Genomic DNA, 21894 nt, shown 5'->3' with positions numbered 1-21894 from the left:
GAGACAGCAAGCAAGTGGTCGTTAACCAAGATTCTGGAAGGTACACAATGTAGAACATGGACTCAATTCGAAACTGAATTTTTTGAACAATTCCTTCCGTCCAACTTCGAGAAGGACATTCGGAAGGAATGGGACTGGCTCGCCCAGAATGAACATGAGAAAGTCACGGCTTATGTTGACAAGTATTGGTTGGTTCTGCTGAAGGTTACACCTTTCATGAAGATCTCCAACGAGGAAAAGATGCGGAAGTTCGAAGCCGTCTGCCAACCACAGCTTTGGAAGAGCGTGAAGTTGTATCCTCATAATACCCTTTAGAGGATGATGGAGTCAGCAATCATTGCTGAGGACCTACACTTTAACTACAGAAGAGATACTCCAATTGGAGCAGACCATCCATCATTAGGACCAGACTATTAAGTCTGAAAGAAGATTACACTTTGGATGCTCAAGGGATAATCGAGCAAGAATGAGCATCTTATCCCGAAATTCTGGAAGGATATGTACAAGAACTACAATTGAGAAAAATTATTTAGAAGCCAGAGAGATGTTGCTAAATGGACTTTTTTCTTATTTTTTGAGTAATTTCTTTTTATTGAATTAGGATATTTCAATGTGTGCAGTTGAACCGTAAGGTTAGGAGCTGTAGATATATTGGAATTATTAAAAGCCATCAGGAATGGACAACTCTCACGTGTCATATGATGGGTGACATTAAGCATCGCGAAGGGGTTGTATTGTTAGTTCGACAGGAGAGACCGGGAAACGGATATTCTTGATGCGTCACGTGATGGTTGACGAGAGCATTGGAAAGGGAATATTCCATTGGTATGGCAAGAAACCCAAACTGGAAAAACGAATCCTCGTAAAGATGCAAGCACAAGAATAAAGATGGGTTTTGAGAAGCTTTTTCTACAAAGAAGAATAGTCTCTCTCTCTCTCTCTCTCTCTCTCTCTCTCTCTCTCTCTCTCTCTCTCTCTCTCTCTCTCTCTCTCTCTCTCTCTGGGTTGGCCTTGGAGTCTTCTCGACACTTGACAACACAGGGAGATACATCGTGTTAGTATGCACAAATGGTAGCATGGTTTGAGCTACATGGTTTCTGTATGAACAGGCTCCCCCCCTTTCAGTATTTTCTAGATGCACCCTCTCTCTCTCTCTGACACGAAGGGAGGTCACTTGACTTATACGACAAGATCTATTTCTGTTGGATACATAGAGGACATGGATACAACCTATACAAGAGTTGGGCACAAAGATAACTACATATGTAGAGAATTTTCTCCAACTCATAGAGGATGGGCTCTTATCTAGGCGTGCCTACATGGACACTCACTTGTCCCACGGTTTATGATGTGCTATTGGATAGATTCGGACTTCATCACATCAGTTGGAGATTGAGATTGACCAATATTGAGGCATTTCAGCTGAGGTAGGGTTGTGGACAAACTTCAAAGCTTCACTATATATGCCATTGTACAACTTGCTATGAGATATGTGGCTGCTTTCACTGCCTCTTTAGAGACGGCTTTGGGCCTCTATCTAGAGTTATGAGATATGAGGATCAAGAATGTCTTGGCCTCTATCTACTAAAGATAAAACGATGTTGAGGAGGGTTATAAAGAGAGAGAGAGAGAGAGAGAGAGAGAGAGAGAGAGAGAGAGAGAGAGAGAGAGAGAGAGAGAGAGAGAGATTCATTATCGTCCTCAGAGGTCAAATATGACCTATGGGACCAAGAAAACATACATGGTTGGACCTCCTAGTAGAGGAGTACATGGAAAATCATGAGTATTGTGGATACAACAAAATTGTGACATAGGTCACTTAGGGGGAGGGGGGAGAAGGAGAAGTGGCTTTGGGAGTTTTTGGAGTTCGAAATTCCTCGATGATGGCCTTGCCGCCTCGGTAGACGGTCCATTTGCTGGCTGCTCGTGTGTCTCGAACCTTTTGGAGTTCTAGTTTCTCAACTTTGAGTTGGGCGAGGGTCAAGGCCTCGCTTATCCATACTTTGGTGCCCTTAAGAAGTCATGCTTATTGTAGAAGTGTTATGCGCACCTCTTTAGTCTTGAAGCTCAGGATGCCTTGGTTGGTGCAGTTGTCATGGTGAACCTTCTCTATTGTGTCGAGGTCAAACTCGGTTGGGTGAATGGCTTGGTTGAGCTTGACTAGTGTTGAGGCGTAGTCGTCGCTCTCTCCCCACCAAGTAGAGAGCAAGCCACCTATTCGAATAGAAAGTGCTAGTCCCTCCGTCGGCGATGTTCTTGCATGCACTCTTCTACTTTGGAGGAGACGGCGATGGTTGCCTTTTGAACTTGGGTGACAAGGTTGGCCATGCTTGCGGTGAGGGTGTTCTCGACTTCCTTTGCTTTGACGAGAAAGTGCTCGTTATCGGCTTGCTCTTGAGACTTCAAGGACGAGAGGCGTGTCTCAAGGGTTGCAAGACGCGCCTTGAGCTCCTTGTTTTCATCCTTGAGTCCTCGAATTTGAGAATGAAGGCGGTCCATCGGGTCCACCTGCGGGGTGGCATGAAAAGACGTGTCTGCTTGATCGGGGAGAGAGCCCCCAAGTTGCATCATGAAAGCGTGAAGTAGAGGGTACCGGTAGGTGCACGTCTCGATGTAGTGCAGGATTGGGGCAAGAAGCAGGAGGCAAGGTGCAGCAGAGAGCTAGCACTAGAGATCGAATGCAGAAAGAGAGAGAGAGCTCGTACGATTTAGGGAAAACTCAATGATTGAGTTTTTGGGCTTTTCCACTTTTATTATAAGTGACTTTAAAAAATGTGTCGAGGTTCAATGTGAACCTGGACAAAGTAATATACAATAGAGGTCATTTAGGGCCTTCAACTCAACAACCTCCCACTTAAAGGCATAAATGATGCCTTTAAGTCATCCAACTCCCACCAGCTGTATGCAATGCTGATGTTGAGCCTTAGCAAGACTCTTGGTGAGAACATCTGCAGGGTTATCCTGTGTATGGATTTTAGTCAAGGTGACTAGACCATCCTCCAATACCTGACGTATGAAGTGGTATGAGCAGGCATGCCAAGTTCTTTTGCAAGTCTGCCCAACCAAATGGCCTCCTTTGAAGCCTTTGGGGCTAAAATATATTCAGCCTCAGTAGTACTCAATGCCACAATTTTTTGCAACCTAGAACACCAAGAGACTGCACCACCTGCAATGGCAAATACATATCCACTGGTAGATTTCCTGGTATCCATGTCACCTGCCATGTCTGCATCACAATATCCCTGCAACTCTAAGTCACTTTTGCCATAACAAATACGCTTTGATTGTGTACCTTTCAAATAGCTCAGAATGCATTTGACAGCTTCCCAATGCGCTTTGCCAGGATTTGACATGTATCGACTAACAACTCCCACTGCATAAGCAATGTCGGGACAAGTGGCAACCATAGCATACATAAGAGAACCACAAGCTGATGCATAAGGGATTCCCTTCATTGCTTTCAATGCCACCTCATCCTTTGGGCAATCTGCTTTGCTAAGCTTAGTGTATGGAGGTAAAGGTACTCCAAGAGGCTTAGCGTCATAAATCTGTCAAGTACTTTTGCAATGTACCTTTCTTGAGATAAAAACAACAATTTCAGCTTTCTATCTCTTTTAATACGCATGCCCAAAATATGCTCTGCATCACCCAAATCCTTCATAGCAAATGTTGAATTCAGCTTACGTTTCAGAGCATCTATACTAGTCTTATGTTTCCCAGAAAGCAGCATGTTATGGGACTATCATCTTCATCCCTCTTCATATACAAACGATGATCTGCATGGCTGCGTTTAAAGCCTTGAGACAACATAAAAGGGTCAAACTTCTTATACCACTGCCGTGATGATTGTCTCAACTTACATGATTTGGCCTCTTTATATGTAAGAGGTTCACCCTCATCTGTCAACATTACATGATCCAAAGAGGGGTTAAATCTCTGAGGCTGCCTTCTCAAACGAGTTGATCTGTGTACCCAATGATCTACATTCTCAGGCAACGGTTCTACATCATGAAGCAACTCATTTTCAGCTCTATCATGCTGCTGAAAATCATTTTCAGCCAATTCAGGTGGTTGTCCATCCTCATTAGGAGCATCAATATCATGTCCTACCTCTTCTAGCTCAAGGTTAACCGATTGATTATCAATTTCAGCTTGCGGTAATGTATCATGAGGCTCTTTTTCTACATCAATGGGTGGCATGGAAGGCTGAAATCTGACTGTTTTCTTGTCAGCATCAAATTTTGTAGCATTCTTAAGCAATTTCGCTTCATTGAACACTACATCTCGGCTGCGTATTACCTTTCTAAAATGTGCTAACCACACTTTATAGCCCATTTCACCTTCTTCCCCATAACCTAGGAAGACTCCCTTAATGGACTTCATATCAAGCTTTGTTCTCAAGTCATTGCGTACATGAGCAAAAGCTTTGCAGCCAAATACTCTCAAATGATCATAAGAGGCAGGTTTGCCAGACCAAACCTCCTTTAGAATGTCATTTTTCAGTGTACTATTCGGAGAGTGATTGCAAATATGAACTGCAGTTTTTAATGCCTCTCCCCAAAACTCTTGGGAAAGATTAACTGTAGACAAGGTGCAACGCACTCTCTCACATAAAGTACGGTTGTACCTCTCAGCCACACCATTAGAAGATGGATTATAAGGGGCTGCCAACTCCCTTTTAATCCCATTATCATCACAAAAACGCTGAAATTCAGCAGATATATACTCTCCTCCATTGTCTGACCGGAGACATTTAAGCTTAGCACTCTTTTGAGAAGTGACAAAAGCACGAAACTTCTTAAAAGCATTAAAAGTCTCACTTTTACTTATCAACAAATGCACCCATCCTTTCCTAGTAAAGTCATCGATGAATGTAACAGAATACAATGCACCACCAAAAGACTTAACAGGCTTAGTGCATACATCGGAGTGAATAAGATCAAGAGGATTAGCTTTGCGAGAGACACCAGAGTAGTAAGAAGATTTCTTTTGCTTTCCACAAAGACAATCGTTACAAATATCCAACTTTTTGCCTTTTACATCAACCCTCTTCAGAGAGGAAAGCACATCAATACCCTTTTGGCTCATATGTCCAAGTCTCTTATGCCACAATTCCGTGTGTGAAGCAACTTCAGCAACAACAAGAAACTTGCGAGGCAAAGCTTTGCATCGAAGATAGTACAAAGTACCTCTTTTAGATCCTTTTGCAACAAGCATAGAACTCTTAAGCAACTTCCATGAACCCCTGGCAAAGATGGTAGTATAACCATGTGCATCTAACTGGCTAACAAATAGCAAACTTTTCTTAATGCCTGGTACAAACGTGACATCATTTAACACAAGGTCTTGACCATCGTTAAGAGCCAGACGCAGAGTACCCATTCCCTCAATATTGCAAGCAAATTATCACCAAGGTACACCTTGCCTGCAGCATATGTAGCAAAACACTCCAAAGATGGAGTCACATGGAATGAAGCACCAGAATCCACTATGCATGATTGGGATAGGCCATTATTAGCACTAAGCAATGCATCAGTGACATCTTTCTTTGAGATAAGCATGTCTTTTGCATTAGCTATCACCAAATCTGAGGCCCATGAAGCTGCAACAAAAATTTCCTCAACGTCTGACAACTCCTCAATGACCACACTAGAGGATACATTTGCATTCTCAGCATCCTTGGAGGAATCACCTGCGTATTTTTCCGCCTTCTTCTCATCTTTCTTCTTCTTATCTTGCATTTTCTTCTTTCTTTCTTGCTCTTTCTTGAAATACTTGCAATCGTGTTTCTTGTGACCCTTTCTGCGACATTGATAACAAGTAACATCCTTATCCTTTGTCTTGCTCTCAGCACTTTTGCAGGTCTATTGAGTGGTTCTATCACAGATGTTTGGAATCTAGGGTGGCCGGTTAGACAAGGGTGTTCTCTCAGTGCTTTGCTTTATGCGATTGCTTCGCACCCCTTGTTGTCATACCTTGAGGCTCTCACTTCCTCAGGTCATTTGCATGGTCTTGCTCTACCCTCCGGAAAGCAATTCATCAGCCAGGCATATGCCCAAAAACATTAAGGAGGATGTACAACAGATTATGCATGCGTTGCATTTATTTGGCCTGGCGGCTAGACTGCATGTAAATTTTGGTAAATCCAAGTTGATGCCTCTGAAGGAATTCGATTGGCATAGGCTTCTATGGCCAGGGGAGATTGTTCCCCCTCAAACCATAGTACGTCATCTGGGATATCTGATCGGTTGGAATGTGTTCACAACGCAAAAACTTGAATGGGTGCTCCAAAGAATGCACTTAACGCTTAGCGATTGGAAACTGTCAACCTGGCCATCGCATGTGCGACTCAGAATCGTCCAATACATAATGATTGTCACAAAGTGATGACGTGGCGGACAACAGAAACCCTAAAAAAACTTGCAAACCCTAATTTTTGCCACAAACCCTAATTTCCGAAAATCGTGGAGATCAATTTTCTTAAAATTTATTTTTATTTTTATTTTGGGATATTTTTGAGCGACGCAAATCTCAACTTTTGGGCAGAAAATCATAATTACTTTGTTGCTCTCATTGAGAGAGAGAGAGAGAGAGAGAGAGAGAGAGAGAGAGAGAGAGAGAGAGAGAGAGAGAGAGAGAATTTGCTTTTGCTTTCAGAAACTCTCTGTGAGAGAGGGAAAAGAGCTTTTGCTTTCGAGCTTTTGGGGCTTTGCTTTTGGGGCTTTTTTGTGCATCCCTTGTAACCTTTAAATTAGTGGTGAGGGCCTCACTTCTCAAGGCATCTGGACGCAGAGTCTGAGAGTGAAACCTTAGCCACTCTCTTGTACTTTGATCTGATTAATATAAAAAGAAATACCGAAAGGGGCGTTAGTCTTTGGGGCCAATATCTCTAGGCACGGAACTCTGCTGGGCCAGTGCAAATCTATTGTGATCTGTGAATTGTTTTGAAGTGGTTATTTGGTGCTGTCGCGGTTGATTCTTGACTTGGAGTGTCCAAGTCTGTTACAGTGGTATCAGAGCACGGCCGATTTCTCTTCTATGAGAAATCCGATCTCCAATTTTTTTTTTCCGCGGCACCTATGGCTTCATGCAAAGAAACTGAAGAAGCGCGTCAAGTTTGAAGGCCTACCCAGTTCTTCTTCTTCTTCTTCTGACAGTTCTTCTAGCTCTTCAGACTCGAGCGAAGAAGACAGGAAAAGCAAAAAGCGAAGCAAGAAACAACGCTTCGGAAAGGGCAAGAAAAAGGCAAGGAAGTCTAAGTCTCGCCTAGTGAGTGACACTTCTATAGAGGACTCGTCTACGGACAGTTCAAACTCTGACAATGGAAACTTTTATGCGAACAAGAAGAATTTTTACAAAGCCAACTAGTATGACTTTCTCGAAGATAAAAGCAAGAAAGTCCGAGAGTTTAAGGAAGGTGGCCAAGCACTTAAGTTTGATACTTTTTCGGGATACTCAGATGCTTCAAAGGCTTTGTCTTTCATACAGCAGTTTGACATCGCTTTCGCGGGAGAACGCTATTCAAAGCACTCCAAGATTCGGAGAGCTGCCTCTTACTCTAAGGGGAATGCTCGTACTTGGTGGTCCACGCTTCTTTTAAACAAGACTGCGCCAGTTAAATGGCTGATATTTAAGAAGCTTTTTATTTCTTCTTGGTTGACGCAAGAATATAAACGAGATATACGAGCTGCTTGGAACCATCTTCGGATGACCAAGAAAGATACAATCAATGCTTACTGGAAAGATTCTGGAGCTCTTTTCTACCCGCCTCTTTATTCAAAAAGATCTCGTTCAGAGAACAGATTGAGCGGTTTACCTTGGGTCTACCTACAGAGATCCGAGATCACTGATTGGAATAGAAGTCAGCTTCTATTCAGGAGTTGATGAGTCATGCGAAGGAGGGCTTTGCCATTCACTCTGGCAGTCTGACCTACCCCGCAGATGAGGCCATGACACAAAGAGTCGAACAGATTTCTGGGAATGAAAGTAGAAAGAAAAAGAGCAACCGAGAGAAAAAGGATACACGACCCAAGCTTACTCCTGAGGAGAGAGCTCGCTTTATCAGAGAGGGAAAGTGCCTTGGATGCGGGGAAAATGGACATATCTCCGCGAAGTGCCCTAAAAAGGCACAGAAAGAACAGAATGATAAAGACGACGACAGGCCTAAGAGTTCGAGAGCAGCTGAGGAACGTGGCAGAAAAGGCAGAACTGGTACCACATGGTGTGGGACCTGCACCGAATCTAATGAATGAAAGTACAAACGTTGCCGCTTTTGGGGCAAAGTGAAGGATCAGGAAGCTCTTTTGTAGGAGCCAAGGCCAACTTCTTTTCACTTGGAATTGGTGGCTCGATTTGGAATTACGCCCGACAAACTGACGCCATAGGCGGAGGTTCGACTGGCACCCGGATGGGATGTTGCCATTACACCGAGCATTGGCAAACTTCGTTTGCAATGACAGTGGTGTTCAGGGCACGCGAGTGACGTTCTACTCAGGATCCCTTGGTACGACAAGAACTACGCCGTGGTGGACTACCGTGCGGAGAAAGCGACTTTGATAAATGAAGGGCTTAGAGACTGTACTTGATGAACTTCAGTTTCTTACTCATTCTTTTGGGAGAGAACTGAACGATGGATAAAGGTTGAATATGTTTTGACCTGATCAAAAGAACGCCAAGATTTTTCTCCACACTCATGCCGATTGCTTTTCAGAGGGCCTGAAGATCAAACCATCGATCTGATACCTGGAAGCACGCCACCGAACCGGCCACCTTACTGTGTGAGCCGAGTACAGAATGAAAAGATTATGAACTCAGTGAAAGACCTCTTGGAAAAGGGTCTTGTCCAACATAGTACTTTACCGTATTGCTCTCCACTGTTGTTGGATTTGAAGAAAGACGGATCTTGGAGAATGTGTATTGATTATAGCGCTCTCAACGAAATCAGCATCAAGCACAGATTTCCGATTCCTAGGATCGATGATATACTCGATAGGTTACAGGGATCCTCGTGCTTTAGCAGGATTGACTTGAAGAGTGGATATCATCAGATCCGAATCGTGCCGGGAGACGTCTACAAGACAGCCTTTCAGACGACTTTTGGGTTATTTGAGTTTTTGGTGATGCCTTTTGGCTTAACCAATGCTCTGCGACATTTAACTGGATGATGGACAGGATTTTTCGAGAGTACAGGCTATTTGTTGGCACTTTCTTTTATGCTATCATTGTTTTCTCCAAGAATGAAGCAAAACACAGAGATCATATGCTTCAGAGATACGTTTTTTTTTTGGGACACTTTGTCTCCAGCAACAGGAGTGCAAATGGATCCGGCCAAGATAGACACTATCTGTAATTGGCCCGATTTGAAGAATGTCCATGAAGTTGAAAGATTCTTAGGACTGTGTTCGTAGTACAGACGGTTCATTCGAAAGTTTGCAGAGGTTGCTTCCCGTTTGCATATCTTGATACAGAAAGGAGTCCCTTTCTCGTGGGGATCCACAGAGGTGACTGCCTTTCAGACATTGAAAGAGAAATTGACTACAAGACCAGATTTGACTTTGCCGGACTTGCAGAAGTCCTTTGAAGTATTTTGTGATGCTTATGGTAATAGTCTGGGTGTGGTCTTGATGCAAGAAGGCCATGTCATTGCTTACGAGAGCCGATTGTTCCCTAGGCCGGAGATGACAACACAGATTTATGAGAAAGAGCTTTTGCTGGTTATCCATGCTCTTACTCAGTGGCGGCATTACCTACTCGGAGCGGATTTTACTGTCTTTACAGAACATCAGAGTTTGCGCTACTTCTTGCCACAGAAGCAGCTTTCGGAAAAGCAAATGCGGTGGGCGAACATCTTGTCATAGTTTCACTTCCAGATTGTCCATGTGCAGGGACAAAAGAATGTGGTGACAGATGCTTTGTCTTAGAAGCCGTTGGTTCTGGCTATTTCCGCGATACATCATAGGAGCTTCGAGGATATGGTTGATCAGTATGCCATAGATACAGATTTTGCAGATATTTTCACACGGATACAGGATGGGGAGACAATAGCTGGATATTCCCTTCGGGAAGGCTACTTGATGAGAAAGACTATGCTGTGCATTACACAGCCGTTGCGGGAAAAGGTTATGACTGAATGCCACTGTCCACCTTTACAGGTCACCGCGGCATTGCTACCACCATGAAGGGGTAGAGCGATACTTCTTTTGGTCGAGACTCAAAAAAGATGTGGAAGAGTTTGTGTGCAGTATTCCAGAAGGTCAAGTTTGACAGGCATAAGGCACAGGAATTGTTACAGCCTTTACCCATACCCACCCGCCCTTGGGAAAATATTGAAATGAAGGCCATTTTTATTTTTTTTATTTTTTGGGATAATTTTGAGCGACGCAAATCTTAGCTTTTGGCCAGAAAAGCATAATTACTTTGTTGCTCTCTTTGTGTGTGTGTGTGTGTGTGTGTGTGTGAGAGAGAGAGAGAGAGAGAGAGAGAGAGAGAGAGAGAGAGAGAGAGAGAGAGAGAGAGAGAGAGAGAGAGAGAGAGAGAGAGAATTTGCTTTTGCTTTCAGAAACTCTCTGTGAGAGAGGGAAAAGAGCTTTTGCTTTCAAGCTTTTGGGGCTGTGCTTTTGGGCATCCCTTGTAACCTTTAAATTAGTGGTGATGGCCTCACTTCTCAGGGCATCTGGACGCAGAGTCTGAGAGTGAAATCCTAGCCACTCTCTTGTACTTTGATCTGATTAATATAAAAAGAAATACCGAAAGGGGCGCCAGTCTTTGGGGCCAATATCTCTAGGCACGGAACTCTGCCGGGCAAGTGCAAATCTATTGTAATCTGTGAATTGTTTTGAAGTGGTTATTTGGTGCTGTCGCGGTTGATTCTTGACTTGGAGTGTCCAAGTCTGTTACAATGATGGCCTATGTGTAGTTCTATTTGCCACTTTTATGCGGGCCCCAGTGGCGCCTTGGGTCTCTTTATGTCATGTATGTTGGAACATTTTTGGTGTACTTTCTTCCAGAAGAAAGGATTGCAGTTTCTACGGATGGATAAGTTATGCACGCTTAAGAAACTGGGAGGGATTAATATTTTGGATTTACGTTAGCATGTTTTGGCTCGAAAAGTTATGCTTCTGCCTATGCTGGTGGACTAGCGACAGCCATAGAAGCTCATGGTTTCACATTTATGTGATGGCATTGCCACGTAATCTTCTGGTCGATGGCACCCTTCGTATTGGGATATCATTTTTGGGCAGTTGAATGGCCATAGTCCGGGTTGTCCCTTCACTTCGTCTCTTGTTGCGGATTTGAAGGTTGTTACCTTGCACTTATCCGGGCATGGTGGTCAATCTCCTCGAGGAAACTCACTTTGGTTGGAGAGCATTCATTGGAGCAAACCATTTTCTCTTATTTTGGTTGAGCGTTGGTTCATTGCTCTCCTCGACAAGCTTACTTTCTTTCGCAAAAAGGGATTTGCCAGGTTGATCAAGTGGTGGATAATGCGGGATTGGTTCGTTCTTTTCCGGTTGCTGCTATTCATTATGAGTTGGGAGCTCATATCGACATTTGTGGCAACAAATTCAATAGCTACTTACAGATGTTTCTCCGTTGCCTCCACTGCTTGGGGATTCTTGGCTTTCTGATTGGCATCTCGGCCATATTAGGATGGATTGCATATCCATTGGGTCTGTTTATGCCTTGCTGCATTCTGATGCATGGATTGTGGCTCATGGAAATCAATCGTGGTCACTCTCCAAATCTCAAGTGTGGTGGCAAAAAACACTCTCTCGCATTTGAAAGAATCACTTACCACTCAAGGAACGCGTTTTCTTGTGGAGATGCATGGTGGGCGCTCTACTAGTTACTTTGTTGCACGCACGATGCATTGCTTCCGCTCGTTGTGTTCGGTGTATTGGTGTTGACGAGTTTGTTACGCATTTGCGTTGGGATTGCCGTTGCTCCCTTTTCATCAAACAGGTGTCCTTTGCTCTGCACTTTCGTTTCCCATCTAGAATCTTTCATAGACGGTTTTTGATGTTTTGGCACTCTTCAACCACCAGAGTCTCTGTTTGAGACCACCTTCAATTGGGTCAGATTTTGGGTTATGTGGACCATATGGCACCACTGCAATTCTCGGATGTTTCATGCATTACAAATTGACCCTTTTCCCTAACTTCAAATTTTCGCTTGGACAAGCCCCGCATTATGCTTATGATGTGGGAGATATCTCTCTTGAAGCTTACAAGATTTTCTTTGATTGTTTCTAGCTATCGGAGCATCACAACGCTCCGCTTGTTATACTTTTTTACTGTGGGTTTTCCTGTTTTGAGGTTTCCTACTATGAATTAAAGCATGATTTACAACAAAAAAAAGTGTGTGTGTGTCTCCGAGAGAGAGAGAGAGAGAGAGAGAGAGAGAGAGAGAGAGAGAGAGAGAGAGAGAGAGAGAGAGAGAGAGAGAGAGAGCATGATTTACAACAATAAAAGTGTGTGTGTGTGTGTCTCTGTGAGAAAGAAAAGAAGGAAAGAAAGCTTTATTTACGTCTTCTAAAGGCCGAAGTCGGCCTATCAGACAAATCAATGTACATCTAGTGGTAGTCCGGGTGTCCGGAAAAGAAAATACTGAAAATAAAATGTTGAAATGAAAGCTAATCTAGAACCGGGATGTGCAGTGTGGTGGTATGATGGTAATGTGTGGTGGTATGGGTATATATGGCTCTGGCACCGCAGATATTGACCATATGAATATATGGTTGTGGATGTAGCTCTGTCACAGCAGAAAATGACTACCTCGTGCTGAGTGAAAGTAAAAGTGTGAGGGCATACCCGTATCAGAGCTGGCTAGTAGTGTGTAATGGGTGATGGGTATAAAAAGTGGTACATGGGGGGGAGGGGCTGAAAAACCCGATGTAAGTGGGTGCTCCAATGTGTGGTGGAGCAGGCCCTCTCCAGCTGCTGCTCATGAAGTGTACGGATCCTCAGTATATCCTGCTAGTATAGACGGGGCCGTCGGTATCCTGACTCCCGAGGTCGGCGTCGTGCTCGCTGTGCCTCTACCTGCTCGAGTGTCAGCCCAGTCGTCGTCGGCTGTGTGGGATCCCTTGAAGTCATTCTCTGGAAAAACTGAGTGATCGTCTGCTGAACACCTCCAGTGTCATGTGGTCGTGGTCGTGTAGACTCCTCACGTATGTGGAGTGCTCCTGTGATGAAATGGCCCACATGAGTCTGGTCTCTCCTCCTCATGCATGTCTGGAGAGTGCCCTCAATCCCAAATCTCTGTCTAAGCTTTGAGTAAGCTGGGCATCGTAGCATGAAGTGCTCCTCCGTCTCCACCTCTGTCTGACACACTGGGCAAGTCCGGTTCTCTCGTGGTATGCCTCTGGCTCTGCCCCGCTCAATCTCAAGCTGGTGTGATGAGACTCGGAGCTGGCTACCCGTAGGTGATGTGGCATGTACTGCTGCATATAATGAGGGGTGTCTATGAAGCCCTGATCTGATATCTGGAGAAAATGCTCATGGTAGTGAAGCATTTTCGTCGGTAGTGGCTGCCTGGGGCTGATCCATGTCCTCTCAATGTAAATATGCGAAATCTCCTGCCCGATGATCCTATTCCTCTCCTGATGAGTGAGAGTATAAGCAGGTGCATGGATGTCATACTGGAGGGGTGGTAGTCGATCTATATCAAGCCCATGTCTAGTGAACCACTCGCTGGTCTGTGCATACCAAGAAGAGGCATCTCCCGCCAGTGCCATAGACTGTGATGCCTGAAGTGCTCGATAGGCAATGCGGTCCCTATCCATACTCTGTAATCTATGTAACAAGCAAACCGTCTGAAACAGTACCTCTACTAGCATAGGTGGGACTGCTAGCTCTGCTCTGACTATATCATGTGGAACGGACGGCTTGCTGCGGATCATCCTGGAGATCATCAGTACCTGTGGGCGCTCTATCAAAGGCCAGATTGAGTTTGCCAAGCCAGGTCCCCATATGGCTGCCCCATACATAAGAGCCGGTGTAACCAAAGTGTCAAAAAACCACCCCTTCGTACGGGGCTCCTGAAAGTGTGCCTGGTGGCACTGTCTCTCCATCTGTGCGAGTGCGGAGTACCCCCTGGTCACTCTGTCTCTGGCTGCCTGTGTCATGGAAAAGGCCCCTGATGCCGCGGTAAAAGTCAACCCCAAGTAGACATATGAGCCTACAACCTCAATACTGCCCCCTGCTGCTGTGAAAGAGCTCTCTCATATGATCCGTGCTGATGTATGAAAGATGAGAACCTTGGTTTTCCCAAGGTTCACTGAGAGCCCTCGCTACGCACAAAAGTCATCAAGCCCAAGTAGATGCTGACGCAGCCCCTCTGCTGACTCTGATATGAGTACAATATCATCGGCAACAGTAAAGCCTCCTCTTCCTCACTCGTGCCTGGTCGATCAAGCAACGTAGCGTGAAGATATGATCGATGGTAGAGTATGTGCGGCGGAACCCAGCCTGTCCTGCAGCTCGGATGCCTGCTGCCTCTGCTCTGGTGCTAAGCTCCTCCTCTAAAACCGCGCCATAGAGCTTGGCCAACATGTGGCCAATCATAATAGTCATGTATGTGTTGGGATCCATGGTGTCTCCAGACTTGTGTATAGGTACAATGATGTGCTGTGTCCACGAGTTTGGAAATCCCTCCACAAGTGCGCGGTTAAAGAGATGAGCTATGAAAGGTGCCAAGGTCTCTCTCCCATAAATCAGATGCTCGGCTTGTAGCTCGGTCTGGTCTCGAGCTCTATCATGTTGTAGATGTTGGATGGCTCGAGCTACCATCTCTGATGTGAAGAAGGACGAAGTGGTGGGCTGTGGTCCCTGTGGTAGGGGTATCGGTGGCTGTCCTGGTATCTGGTAAAGGTCCTTTGCATAGCGGTACCATGTGTCCGGGTCCTCGATTGATGTCGGTGGCCTGCGCTCGCGGATGCGGCGCCATGCCTCTGCACTATCTCGGCTCATGAGCAAGTGATATAAGTCCCAGTATTGCTGCTCCTCCCATTCCCGCTTTTTACGGCGGGTGAGAGACTGGATTTGGTGCTGAGCCTGGCGGTGTGTGTACCCCGCGGGCCTCATCCTCTCTGAGCTGACGTCGTAATGCTCTGCAATCATCGTCATACCAGCTGTTCCGTGGCATGGAACCTGTGCGGGGTGCATGTGTGCGTGTGTGGTGAGGGAAGCTCTGAATGGCAGATGTGTGAATCATGGAGGTAAGATGTGATGTGAGTGATTCTAGGGGGGCATGTGGGTCGAGAGATAGGAGATGTGTGCGGAGATGGTGAGCATAGACATGAGAGAGCTCGTATGTAAAATGAATAGTGGTATGTGGCTGTGTGAGTGGGGTGGGTGTGTGTGACAAATGGGAAGTGAGTGTGAAAGTGAGGAAAGTGTGGTCTGCGCCGATAGGACGTCTCCTGACACTGAAAGATTAGAGAAGCTAGGCCCCCAGAAGACTCCCAAGAATGTAGTCGACAGTACTCTCTCCCCCCCCGTGAGGGAAGCAAGTGAGCCCGCTCGAATCTGGCCACCCTTGCATCCTGTTATAAATAACGAGATGATGTCGGCTACCAAGCTCCAATAGGTGACTGTCGTACCCGGTGGTATCCTGCCCTGAGTCTGCTAATCCCCATCTCCTCTGGGTCTAAACTGCTCATAATCTCTGGGTGGTCCATATCATAGAGCTCGCACTGCCTGGTCTGGGCGCGCCCGTTGAAGTCTCCCATAAGGAAGACCTCTCCGAGTGTTGAGTAGCGGAGTATGTCATCTGAGAGTGGTGTATAAGGGGAATCCCCCTCCCGTGCATGCCCATCGGTGCTCGCATATGAGGAGCCTCGTGGTGGAAAGTAGCAAATGGCGATATAGACCCAATGCTCGTGGTCTATCTCCAGGCGTACCCATAGAAAACGTGCCTCCTCATCTCGGCTCACAATCTATATATGACTGTTGATGGAACGGCGAAATAATATGGCCACCCCACCGGATCCTCGTGAAGTGCCGCGGCAAGTGGTAGCTCGAAAGACTGACTCCCATCTGAAGCCTGCAATGGCTGGTAGCCCCCTTTCAGGGCTCTCACGGGTCTCAGTGATGCAAATGAAGTCGTGGTCCTCTATAAGCTTCTCCAGTCTGTCGGGGCGAGTCCACAATGACCCATTGCAGTTCCACACTGCTCCTCTGAGAAGTATCTCCGATCGCAACGGCGTCCCATAGGCCGCGTGCCCCTATTTCATGGGGCGCCCATCCACGAAAATACGACCATCTCTGTAGAAGGCCTTTCGGCCCTCTCTCCTCGCCTGTAATATTTGAGGCATGCAGGTACGGCGGTGCTCGACTTGTATCCTCGTCAGATCCTCGTCGATGTAGATGGGGCTGCCTGGAAACGTGCGGATCAGGACTCGCTTTCGAAAGAAAGCGACTCTCTTGCGGGGACCGCATCTGCAGCACCAAAGCCCGTGCTCTCGAGGAGTCCCGTCCTGCTCTCCATGCACGGGTGAAGGGCATAGTCTCTCCAAAGCCGAGCCGTTTGCACAGCTCCTCGGCATCTCTCTCTGGTAAAGGTCCGTCTGCCAGGCCGGTCACACGGATGTTGAGGCGTCGAGCCTGCCTCAACCTCTCCTCGTCCAGGGTGTCCTGGACTCTGATGTGCTCCTCACGTACGGCATCCTCCTTGACCTCCTGCTTGATGGTCTTGCGGACCACCTCCACCCATTTACGGCCATGGGCTGTAGATGGCGATGGGCAGAGTTGTGGCATGGGCTGAGAGGGAGCTCGTGGCAGCAGGCTGGTGGGCACACTGAGAGAGAGAGAGAGAGCAGGAGCAGCAAAAACCCTGAACTACTGCAGCTGCGAAACCCTTAAAAACCAGGCGAAACCCTAATCTGCAGCAGATCAGCGAAACCCTAATCTGCAGCAGCGAAACCCTAAATCAGCGAAACCCTATGAAATTTCAGAGCCATGCATAGAGTGTGAAGTGAAACCATCACAAACCTTGAAATTTTCTGCTGAAATGTAGTTTGAGAGAGAGAGAGAGAGAGAGAGAGAGAGAGAGAGAGAGAGAGAGAGAGAGAGAGAGAGAGAGAGAAAGAAAGAAAGAAAGATTTTTAACGTCTATGTCAGGCCGAAATCGGCCTATGAGACAAATCAAATGTACATGGTGTGTATGTCATCCGTCGATCGGAAAGACAAATGAAACAAAACTGATACAAAACTGAACTGAATGTAGGTAGTGGAGTATCTGAGGAGGGATGGAGCTCTATCTCTAGGGGGTATATGCATGTCTATATGCTCAAGGTAGTACAATCATGAGAATGCATCAAGCTATCTAGCTCCATCCTGTACTAATGGGGGGATGTAAGATGTGGTACATGGGCGGGTCTGGTGCCAAGGCTACCCGGATGAAAGCTGTCGGGTCGGCCCTCATCTGAGCCACTCGCTCCTCAGTGGCACGGCGCTCCCGGGCTCGGATCTCCTCGATCTGTCGGTGGTGGGAGCTCGCGCCCCTGTAGCCTGTGACTCGTGGTCGTCGTCTACCTCGGCTCACCTCCGCCTGTGGGAGTGTCACTCCCCTCTGAGTGTCTGGTGAGGGAGGGGCGGCAATCCTCTGAAAGAAGTCTGTGAGCTGCGACTGTCTGTGTAGCTGTGTGTGGCTGTAGTAGTGTGTCCCGATGGCTCTGTATCTCTAGTAAGAAACGTCCGAGCTGTCTCTGATCTCGAGAGTCCATGATCTCTCGGAGAGTGGGCTGTCCTCTGAATAAGGCCTCATACCTGCCTTTGATCTGAGTGTATGCTCTGCATCTACATACAAAGTGCTCCTCACTCTCCACCTCCTCTGTGCAGGCTCTGCAGACTCGCTCCTCCCTGGGAACACCAGTATGTCTCTCGATCTCAATCTCTAACCTGTGTGAAGCCACTCTCAGCTGACCAATCGCCACCCGTGAGCTATGTGGCATATATGTGTCCATGTAGCGTGGTCTCTGTATGAACCCCCCAGACAATATGGTGAGAAACTGGTCTCTGTAATCTGACATCCTCGTCCCCAAGCCAGGTGACTCCCAGACTCTCCTAGTGTATAGCTGCCACAGATCCTGTCTCAATACCAAGTTCCTCTCACTGCGAGAGAGGTGAACATATGGTGAGTGGGGGTCGTACTGGAATGGTGGTAGGCTCTCCATGTCAAGACCGTGTCCCTCAAACCATGCTCTGACCTGTGAGTACCATGCTCTCTCATGCCCACTCTCTGATAGCTGTATAGCTGCCTCAAATGCTCTACGAGTAAGTCTGTGAGAGAGAGAGAGAGAGAGAGAGAGAGAGAGAGAGAGAGAGAGAGAGAGAGAGAGAGAGAGAGAGAGAGAGAGAGAGAGAGAGACTTTTTTTGCAGTTCTTGCTCGGAGAAATGTAAAAACTGCCCTGTATGTCGCAAATGTATAGTGGAACGAATGCCCGTTTATGATGTATAAATTACCGGTTACTTGTATAGCATTCTTATAAGCCCAAACAATGATTCAGCAATAGCTGTTTATTTTGGGGTTAACAGGCTCAGAAACGGGGTAACAAAAGAACGAAGGAATTGGGTGTTTGTGATGGCTCACCCATTTTACCCCACTAATGTAATTGTTTTAAAAACTTAGATGACAGAAAGACGATTTTGATGTGCTTAGTGTAATTTTGGGCATGGTGGGTGTGATTTGCATGTGATTTTGGGTCTCTTTATGTCATGTATGTTGGAACATTTTTGGTGTACTTTCTTCCACAAGAAAGGATTGCGGTTTCTATCAATGGATAAGTTATGCACGCTTAAGCAACTGGGAGGGATTAATATTTTGGATTTACGTCAGCATGTTTTGGCTCGAAAAGCTATGCTTCTGCCTAGCTCATGGTTTCACATTTATGTGATGGCATTGCCACGCAATCTTTTGGTCGATGGCATCCTTCGTATTGGGATGTCATTTTTGGGCAGTTGAATGGCCATAGTCCGGGTTGTCCCTTCACTTCGTCTCTTGTTGCGGATTTGAAGGTTGTTACCTTGCACTTATCCTGGCATGGTCGTCAATCTCCTCGAGGAAACTCACTTCAGTCGGAGAGCATTCATTGGAGCAAACCATTTTCTCTTATTTTGGTTGAGCGTTGGTTCATCGCTCTCCTCGACAAGCTTACTTTCTTTCGCAAAAATGGATTTGCCAAGTTGATCAAGTGGGGTGGATAATGCGGGACAGGCTCTTTCTTTTCCGGTTGTTGCTATTCATTATGAGTTGGGAGCTCATATCGACATTTGTGGCAACAAATTCAACAGCTACTTACAGATGTTTCTCCGGTGCCTCCACTGCTTGGGGATTCTTGGCTTTCTGATTGGCATCTCGGCCATATTAGGATGGACTACATATCCGCTGGGTCTGTTTATGCCTTACTGCATTCTGATACATGGATTGTGGCTCCTGCAAATCAATTGTGGTCACTCTCCAAATCTCAAGTGTGGTGGCAAAAAACACTCTCGCGCATTTGAAAGAATCACTTACCACTCAAGGAACGCGTTTTCTTGTGGAGATGCATGGTGGGCGCTCTACTGGTTGGTACTTTGTTGCACGCACGATGCATTGCTTCCGCTCGTTGTGTTCGGTGTATTGGTGTTGACGAGTTTGTTATGCATTTGCTTTGGGATTGCCGTTGCTCCCTTTTCATCAGGCAGGTGTCCTTTGCTCTGCGCCTTCGTTTCCCATCTAGAATCTTTCATAGACGGTTTTGGATTTTTTGGCGCTCTTCAACCACCAGAGTCTCAGTTTGAGACCACCTTCAGTTGGGTCACATTTTGGGTTATGTGGACCATATGGCACCACTGCAACTCTCGGATGTTTCATGCATTACAAATTGACCCTTTTCCCTAACTTCAAATTTTCGCTTGGACAAGACCCGCATTATGCTTATGATGTGGGAGATATCTCTCTTGACGCTTACAGGATTTTCTTTGATTGTTTCTAGCTATCGGAGCATCACAACGCTCTACTTGTTATACTTTTTTACTGGGTTTTCCTGTTTTGAGGTTTCCTACTAAAAATTAAAGCATGATTTACAACAAAAAAAGTGTGTGTGTGTGTCTGAGAGAGAGAGAGAGAGAGAGAGAGAGAGAGAGAGAGAGAGAGAGAGAGAGAGAGAGAGAGAGTTTTTTTGCAGTTCTTGCTCGGAGAAATGTAAAAACTGCCCTGTATGTCGCAAATGTATAGTGGAACGAATGCCCGTTTATGATGTATAAATTACTGGTTACTTGTATAGCATTCTTTTAAGCCCAAACAACAATTCAGCAATAGCTGTTTATTTTGGGGTTAACAGGCTCAGAAACGGGGTAACAAAAGAACGAAGGAATTGGGTGTTTGTGATGGCTCACCCATTTTACCCCACTAATGTAATTGTTTTATAAACTCAGATGACAGAAAGACTATTTTGATGCGCTCAGTGTAATTTTGGGCATGGTGCATGTGATTTGCAGAAGCCAAAAAGGTTTTTCCACATTTGTATATTGCAACCTCTTTTAGTTTCATGTTTGCCTAATTGATGCATTATGAAGTTTGTAAAGCTTTTTTTGGGGAGCTTGATGCAAGGTTTACAGACTTTTCTGCCTTGTGGAATCTATAAATGACCTTTCAATTGATCTACATAAGGCTTTTGAAAAGATCTTTGGAGGCAGGCCATTTAGTATTGATAAGTTTGTGAAGTGACAATCAGATGCATGCCCACATTGTTTAGATGGGTGTGTTAGTTTCATATATAATGATTTGGGGTAATGAGAAGTATCCAGCAGGACAGACGGGATTAATAGCTTTAGTGCAAAGAGGTGTTGAGCCAAAATAGCCAATTGTTGTCGTATCATTTTGGGATCTTCTATTGTTTCAGCTTGGAAGTTGATGTGTCTTGTAGTCTTTGTGCGCAGTACATGCGTCTTTCCACGGTGTTTACAAGGATAGTAAAATTATTTGAATTCAATTAGTACCGAGTTCTTGCAAAGTTCTTCACATTCCGATGTACGGGACAACTTGTACAGTTTGCTCTGCTCCATGAACTGGAATGCTTTGCTTTGACAGTTTTCAGGTCAACATTGGGGCCTCAATTGATTGGGCATAATGACCATTTTTAACCATTGTGGGCGACCTTTTTGGCATTTTTCTGTGTTTGGGCTCTAGCCCTTTTAGCCCTTTATCCCAGTAAGCTACTCTCTCATATTTATTCTTTAAAGACTAGATTCTAGTGTGCTATAATTTTTGTAGTTCAATTAATACCGCACGTATGTGTACTGATGGTACGTGACCATTATGTGTCAACCCTGATTTCTTGTGTGAGACGGACCTAGTTCTCTATATCCTCAAACATGGGTTGTTTTGTGGTCATTCTTTGTTTGAATGCTTGGGGTCAAGAGGGTCGAGACTACTAATGCATGCCAGTATTTTTCTGCTCAGGCCAAAGCATTCCTCCAAATAAAGATGGCACTTATGCAGTCCACTCCAATCTTAGAGATGGGCATGTCACATGGTTGGGCTTCTAGTAGATACTTCATGAAGGTGATGAACATACATGTGGCTAAAGCTTCCATGACCTCCATGAATTTGACAACATGGTTTTGCACATGGATCTTGCTACTATTTTCTAAGGGGTAGTTAACAATGATTTTAAGCATGCGATCGTAGCAAAAAAAGTTAGGTTTATAAATACGACTACTCATTGCGAGGACTTGGGGGAGTTGGGATTCCAACAAATGATGGCTTGGGGCAAAGAGGTCTATCTAAAATATGAACAGGCTCACTATCCTAAAGGCAAGGTTGTGTTTTGGCGTTGAAATCAGTGAAAAAAGCTTAGACTTGCGAGAGTAGGTTGGACTTCTTGGCTCGCTAAAGGGGAAAATAGGGGA

At 45.6% G+C, this 21894-nt stretch overlaps 1 protein-coding gene and 1 pseudogene across 2 annotated transcripts in view; one reads left to right on the top strand and one right to left on the bottom strand.

Annotated features, from left to right (window-relative positions):
- LOC147431469 (uncharacterized) overlaps positions 1-20566 on the top strand; it is a 123403-nt gene extending 102837 nt beyond the window's left edge. The window contains exon 14 of one of the 2 annotated variants that reach the window (XM_086494068.1): positions 18538-20566. In XM_086494068.1, the coding sequence (XP_086350194.1) occupies positions 18538-18631 (94 nt within the window). In that variant the 3' untranslated portion in view covers positions 18632-20566. Of the gene's footprint in view, positions 1-18381 lie in introns of both variants that reach the window. The other variant, XM_086494069.1, reaches the window with a different exon arrangement.
- LOC147431470 (uncharacterized) lies at positions 1816-2571 on the bottom strand (annotated as a pseudogene).
- Positions 20567-21894: the final 1328 nt, after the last annotated feature.

The sequence above is a fragment of the Adiantum capillus-veneris genome, chromosome 21 (assembly GCF_014529385.1).
Source record: "Adiantum capillus-veneris isolate H3 chromosome 21, ASM1452938v2, whole genome shotgun sequence".
Lineage (NCBI taxonomy): Eukaryota > Viridiplantae > Streptophyta > Polypodiopsida > Polypodiales > Pteridaceae > Adiantum > Adiantum capillus-veneris.
Note: the sequence above shows the minus strand (reverse complement) of the source record. Positions and strands in the feature narration are given on the sequence as shown.